At 56.0% G+C, this 6,420-nt stretch overlaps 1 protein-coding gene across 1 annotated transcript; it reads left to right on the forward strand.

The window, feature by feature from the left end:
- Positions 1–743: 743 nt before the first annotated feature.
- MONBRDRAFT_32812 (uncharacterized protein) lies at positions 744–4,913 on the forward strand (the record flags this gene model as incomplete). The annotated part of the gene is made up of 15 exons (XM_001746558.1): positions 744–1,016; positions 1,106–1,167; positions 1,279–1,612; positions 1,722–1,841; positions 1,923–2,027; positions 2,104–2,301; positions 2,470–2,676; positions 2,804–2,914; positions 3,030–3,085; positions 3,227–3,344; positions 3,442–3,513; positions 3,659–3,797; positions 3,933–4,225; positions 4,396–4,568; positions 4,677–4,913. 15 exons carry the CDS (start codon positions 744–746, stop codon positions 4,801–4,803), a joined length of 2,388 nt encoding a protein of 795 aa, XP_001746610.1. The 3' UTR covers positions 4,804–4,913.
- Positions 4,914–6,420: the final 1,507 nt, after the last annotated feature.

The following is a 6,420-nucleotide window of genomic DNA, read 5'->3' on the forward strand; positions in this document are numbered from 1 at the left end:
TCGGGCGGATACTGCTACACAATCACAAGGAAAGGCAACGCCTTCGCTCCCTTACCCATCTACACCTGCTCCCAGGTCTGGCGCAAGACGGAATGGCAACGGGTGGAAAGTGCGCTGCGAGAACAGCTAGCCATCCCAGACCGCTGTCTCCTTCTAGCCCTGCAACCCACCGATCTGGGCTCTTTGATTGAGGCCGACATTGAGGCTGCGCTCCACACCTCCGACACCCTCCCAGATTCGGGGCTTCTCGCCCTCTTCAGCAGCCTTGCCGGCGACCTTGGCATCGACACGGAGAGCACCAGCCACGCCGATTTTGTGCAGCAGATTGAACGCTTCCGTCAAGGCTTTTTTCTGCTACAGGAAGCCTCCCCCGACTCGCGCCAAAAGGTGGGGCTGTCATATCGGCGCGCATAGATCCGACACCGACAGGCGTCGCGCCTGCTGTACCCGCTTTCTCACACCCATCCCCTGCGCCCATCCCCTGCCAACAGCTTCGCCAACTGGTGCTTGTTCAGCTGCACACACAGCTCAGTGCCTGGCTCTTCCAGCGTCTTAATGGCGAGTGCACAATTGTGGGCGCCGATGCCGACGACATCCTGCAAGTCCCGACGGACTACGTCTGCATCTCCCAAATCAGGTGGGTACTGTCGCGCTGATCCCTCGCAGCCATGTTTGATTTCTTAAAAGCCACCCACATCTTGAACATCTACCACGTACACTCTTGCCCCTCCACTCACACACGAATGCATCCACCTCTCTGCAGCTCGTCCGCCGCCAAGCCCATCAAGGAGTGGTTTGTGAACCAAACGTCACGCGCCCTGTTACTTCCTGCGAGTGCTACTGCGTCAGATGCGGTTGAATTTGACATTCGCGTGACGTACCTGGCCGCGTGTTTGCAAACTCATGAGCTCTGCATCCTGAACAATGAGCCTGGCTACCACACGCTCCAGCTTGACGACGATGATGCGAATGCCAACCCCAAGTGCCGTCTTCTGCGCACCGTCTCGTACGAAGAGGTTTGTGCATATCTCGCGATCCTTGCACTTTTTCGTGTGCACCTGCTTTTCGGGCGAATCATTGACCCACTTTTCGTCCCCCTCCCCAGGCCATTGAGCTTTCAGGCACGACTCCAGAGGTCATTCACCCCGAAGCCTTGACCATTGCCCGGTTTGTCATCGTCCATTCTAAGCAGAGACACCGTATCAGCCGCAAGAGCAGTTCTTTGTCCAAGCATTGCCTGCCTCACCCACCTGCCTGCGGGCTGTGATATGCGTGTAGCACACATGACGTGAAAGTTGCCTTGCAGTCAGTGCACATGGCCGCGGGCAGTCGCGGCACCGATATTTACAATCACGCACCCGCATCGGGTCATGCATCCCCTCTTCAGTCCTCTCATGCAAACCACGTCGACCTGCCCCTCAAGGCGCTGCGCGTCAAACACGATGTGGTCCTCTGGTCCCTCTCCTCTCCGGCCATGCGTCAGGCAGCCGGCTTTATGGAAAAGGTTTTCTCCACCTTGGCCAAGTTTTCCATCTCGGTCGACGTCGTGACCACCAGTGACTCGACCATCTCAATGACCTTGGACCCGTTGGGCAGCTATGCAGACAATGCAGTATGTCATTTGATGCCCACCGATGTACCGAGGCACCCACGCACGAACCTCGGACAAAGTCATCAACCGCCCTCACTGGGATATTGCGTATTACTTTGACACTCGCCAGGTGTTGCTGCAGGCAGCAAAGGAACTCGCCAAGATTTGCCAGATCCAATCCTATCACCCGTGTGCCGTCATTTCAATCGTCGGTGATGGCGTCAACGGACGCTTGGCCGACATCATGCGCGTACGTGTCCGTGCCGCTCTCGATTATTATCCAGGAACCAGTACTGCATATCGCTGACTCATCAAGGCTATAAACCGTTAGGTGTTGAACGTACAACCACACATGGTTTCTCGGGCCTCGAGCGGAGCAAGCATCAGCGTGGTTGTTGACGAGGTGAACTCACAACAACAAGCACAAATGGCCAAGGTTGGCTTTGCATGGCCAGATGCATCTCTGCTGTGCCCCCTCGTCTTGCCTCATGGCTGAACCATTCGGACCTTAGGACCTCTTTGACCTGGTGGATATGAACGCTGATTGCTTCATGGATACGGAAGCGCCTGTGGCACGGCGCCAGGGTGGCTCGACCGCAAGCACCAGCACCGCTTCTTCCCCCAGCAACGGCCTGCAAACACCAGACAGCGCTTCGGACAGACCCTTGACTGCACCAGCTCTCCAGCAAGCCCTTGATCCGTTTGCACAGGTTTGTACGGATAGTGGGGCGAAGCATCGGTGGGGCGGGACGAACCTTTTTGGCACTACTGTCGGTTTTTGTTTTTTTTTCTCTTCTTCTCCTTTCTTGAGGATGAACGTAACTACTGTGGGCTCCTGTACCTGACGTTTGGCCGCTGAATATGCCCATGAACAATAGGACGCCGATAGTAAGTCTGAGACCACAGTGACGGGGGCTGAGGAGTCGCACAACGAGTCACCCATTGACCCGGTGGAGGTGATTGCACCCAAGCCTTTGCCCTTGTGCCCGCGCGACCCTTTTACACCGTACTCAGAGGACAGCGCCTATCCGGCCAGCATTGACGCTCGCTGGTGGTGGGCCCAGCGTGATGTTCTTCGACAAAAGGTACACCCACACCACTAGCGTGTTCGTCCACTAAACGCATCTGTATTCTCCGTCTCGTTTTCCCCCACTTGTGTGGCACTGTAACAAGGCTCATGGGCAATTTGGGGTTTTGGGGTGCTCTGGATAGGTGGGCGATGTGGAGCCCGTATATGTGTACTCGCGAGACATGGCTTTCCGCCAAACGCAGCGTCTGATCTCCAACCTCAACGCCGTCGATAGCCTCTTCTTTGCCATTAAGGTCGGCTTGTCTGCTCAATGTCATTGCTACGAGCCACACTCCTCGGGCCTGCTGTCAAGTTCATGTCAGACTGACAGAGTAACCGTTCAATTGGGCGCTGGTTCCCGTTTTGCAGGCCAACTCGCATCCGGATGTGCTGCGGGCCGTACATGCAGCTGGCGCCGGCTTTGAGTAAGTCAATGTGAAGATCATAATCGAACACCGGTATCCGTGCCGTGCGTATGTCGGGCTGAAGAAAGGGCAGGTACAGCTGCAACCGATCATTGCCATTTCGCCACAGTGATGCCTCACCCTTGCTGCTTCGTCGTCCAGGTGTGTGTCCCAGATGGAGATTGACTTGATCCTTAGCCTGTTCCCTGATATCGATGTGCGACACCTTCTGTTTACGCCCAACTTTGCGGCCAGGAGCGAGTACGAGCACGCCTTGAAGGTGCGTTCCAGCTGACTGGTCGCCCCCTTTGTGCTCTGCTTGGCCTCCTGAACGCTCACAAGCACATACCATCTGATGCACCGGTGCGGTACGGCAGCTCGGCGTCAATGTGACGGTGGACAACTCTTTCGTGCTGCAAGAGTGGCACGAGCTTTTCCGTGGAGCCAAGGTGGGTCTACCACTTGACGTGGCTTGCAATTTTGTTTTCATTGCCCAACTTGCCTGCCGTCTTGCCTGCCGTCTTGACGTTTGCTGCATTCCGAGTGGGAAAGGGGATGCGTCGCCTCATTTGACTCGTGTGCGTGTGAGAACAGGTGCTGTTGCGGATTGATAGTGGTCAAGGTCAAGGGCATCACGCACACGTCAAGACCGGCGGTTCGGCGTCCAAGTTTGGTCTTGATGTCCATGAGCTGGCGGAAGTGGCGCAGCTCTGCGCTGCGCATGGCATTGAAGGTGTGTCGAGCTCTCGGATACATGCCCACCCAGGCCCCCAGGTTGCCGGATATAAGCCCTGTGATAGGTTCATGAAACGGCCTGTTGCCATACTCTATGACTCATTCCTCTGCTTCACGTGCCTGGGCTTGACAGTCTTTGGTCTGCATTGCCATTCCGGATCCGGCGTGGAGAACACCACGTTGTGGGCCAATCATCTGCAGTACCTGGCCAAGCTGGCTCGCGAACACTTTCCTGCGGCGCGGGTGATCAACGTGGGTGGTGGTCTGAGCATTCCATACACGTTTGGTGGCGCCGAGGTGAATTTGAAGGCAGTGGACGATGCGCTTGCTGCTGCCAAGGCTGAGTTTCCCCAATTCCAAGTGTGGATGGAGCCAGGCCGCTTCATCGCCGCGCAGTGTGGTATCGTCTTGGCCAAGGTCACACAGGTTTGTGATGAGAATTGTATGGTTCTTGAGATTTGTATGCGTCGCCTCTAGGGTTCTCTATTTCCGCCTTGCTGCTCCTCCTGTTTGTTTGGTTGTATATTTCTTTGTTTGTTGAGCAAGCCGAAGGTGTCTGCTTCATTTTTGCTCGCGCCTGACTGGCTCCCATGTAGATCAAACACAAATCAGGGGTCAAGTTTGTAGGCGTGACGGCGGGTATGCACACCATGATTCGGCCAGCGTTGTATCAAGCCTATCATGAGGTGGTCAACATTTCGCGAGATGGTCCCCCCGCCAACGCTGTCGTGTGCGGTCCCATCTGCGAGAGTGGAGATGTTTTTGCTCGGTACGTGCCCGGCATTTGTGGCTGCTGGAGCTCCTATTACAGGCTTGATGACTTGCAGTATGTATGCCCGCCATTGACGCCTGGCATCTGAATGCATGGCTTTTGCAGTGAACGACCATTGCCTGAGGACACGCGTGAGGGCGATGTGCTGCTGATTGATTGCTGTGGCGCGTACGGCTTCTGCATGGCATCGACCTACAATCTGCGCCCCCTTCCGGAAGAGTTGATCGTCTAAATGGCAAAGATTTTGGGACTCTTTTGTCACGGGCGAGGTCTTCCCCCTCTGGCCTTTGCTTGGCTTTGGATTTTCAATTTATTGGGTGCCAGGTTGCCCCGAACAATTTCAGGCATGCTGTTTTTCATTTGCACTTCATTGCACATCTCAACATCTCCTGCATGTGCCTCTGAACTCTCATGTTCTTACACTCTCAAACTTGCTCGCTGGCACGCACCATAACAACGATAATGATGCCTGCAGTCGAAGTCTTGGACAATCAGAGACCAGGCCTCGTCGATGGCGTTGGGATGCCGCAGTAAGGCCGTGCCAAACATTCGCTTGCTTGCTTGCTGCGGGGTTTTAATTACTCATCCTTCCCCGACGTCCTGAAGTCGGGCTTGCACGCGATGCTGGCGTATCACCGCAAGAGTGTCCGCTTGATCGTCCCTTCTAGTGCGAAACGGCTCCACCACAAGCACAGGGATTAAGAAGACGCGATGTGCAGATGGCCTGTGTGCCTGTGGCGCGCATTGCACCGGCAGAGCTTGCCGCTGCTTTGCGAGCTGCCCAGAAAAGACCTGGGCTGGAGCCCTGAATGTGACACATCGAAGCATGACATTTGCGGGAAACACACATTTGGACGATCGTGGACGGCGCGCCTAGATCTGGCCGTACCCCAGTCTAGGACAAGCTCGCCTCTTGCGGGTGAGCGACAAAACCTTGCCCATGCCCATCTGCGGACATGATCGCGATCACGCAGATTGGGGACATTCATACCCGAGACACATCGTTCTCCTCCTCCTCCTCCTCCTGCGACAAACGAACAGCCTCTGGCCACCCAATGTGAGCACCACAATGCGCTGGCAACGGCACATCCGACCACCACCGCCATCGCCGCTGCCGCAACAGCCGCAGCCACCGCTCTCCTTGTTTGTGCGTGAGGATGCTCGAAACGCCACCCAGACACCCACCACCCCCGTCAGAGATGACGCCAAACGGCCGACAACCCCGTAATGGAAAACACCTTGACTTTCAGAGAAGAAGCCACGACCCCAATGTCAGACTATTCGCCCCAAGAAGAGCTCCCAACAACCCCCACAAGCCCTATAAATTCATCACAAACTTACATTAAGAACATTATCAGATCCACACTAACTCCTGTATCTTCAACATAAAACATGCGTTCCGTCAACCATGCCCAGCGGCTGCGCGCGGGTTCCTGTTTTCTCCCCACAAACTCCCCCGTGACCTGCGCCAGCGGGCTGCGAGGTCCACACACACCACATCCATTTGCACACCGACTCGCTCGCACCTTCTTGGGCTCGCACGCTCTTGACGTGGAAGACAGAGAGGTACTGGGTACACTCGCTGTTTTGAGTCCCATCGAGGCTAGACCCGACCTTGGGACGAGAGGCGCTTGCGCCTGTTCTACATGACGACGCACGGTACGTGCGCGAGGAAGGTGACACCTTCCCCCCCCCCCCCCCGTGCGTCGTCATGTAGAACAGGCGCAAGCGCCTCTCGTCCCAAGGTCGGGTCTAGCCTCGATGGGACTCAAAACAGCGAGTGTACCCAGTACCTCTCTGTCTTCCACGTCAAGAGCGTGCGACCCCAAGAAGGTGCGAGCGAGTCGGT

The sequence above is a fragment of the Monosiga brevicollis genome, genomic scaffold, assembly GCF_000002865.3.
Source record: "Monosiga brevicollis MX1 MONBRscaffold_13 genomic scaffold, whole genome shotgun sequence".
NCBI classification, from domain to species: Eukaryota; class Choanoflagellata; order Craspedida; family Salpingoecidae; genus Monosiga; species Monosiga brevicollis.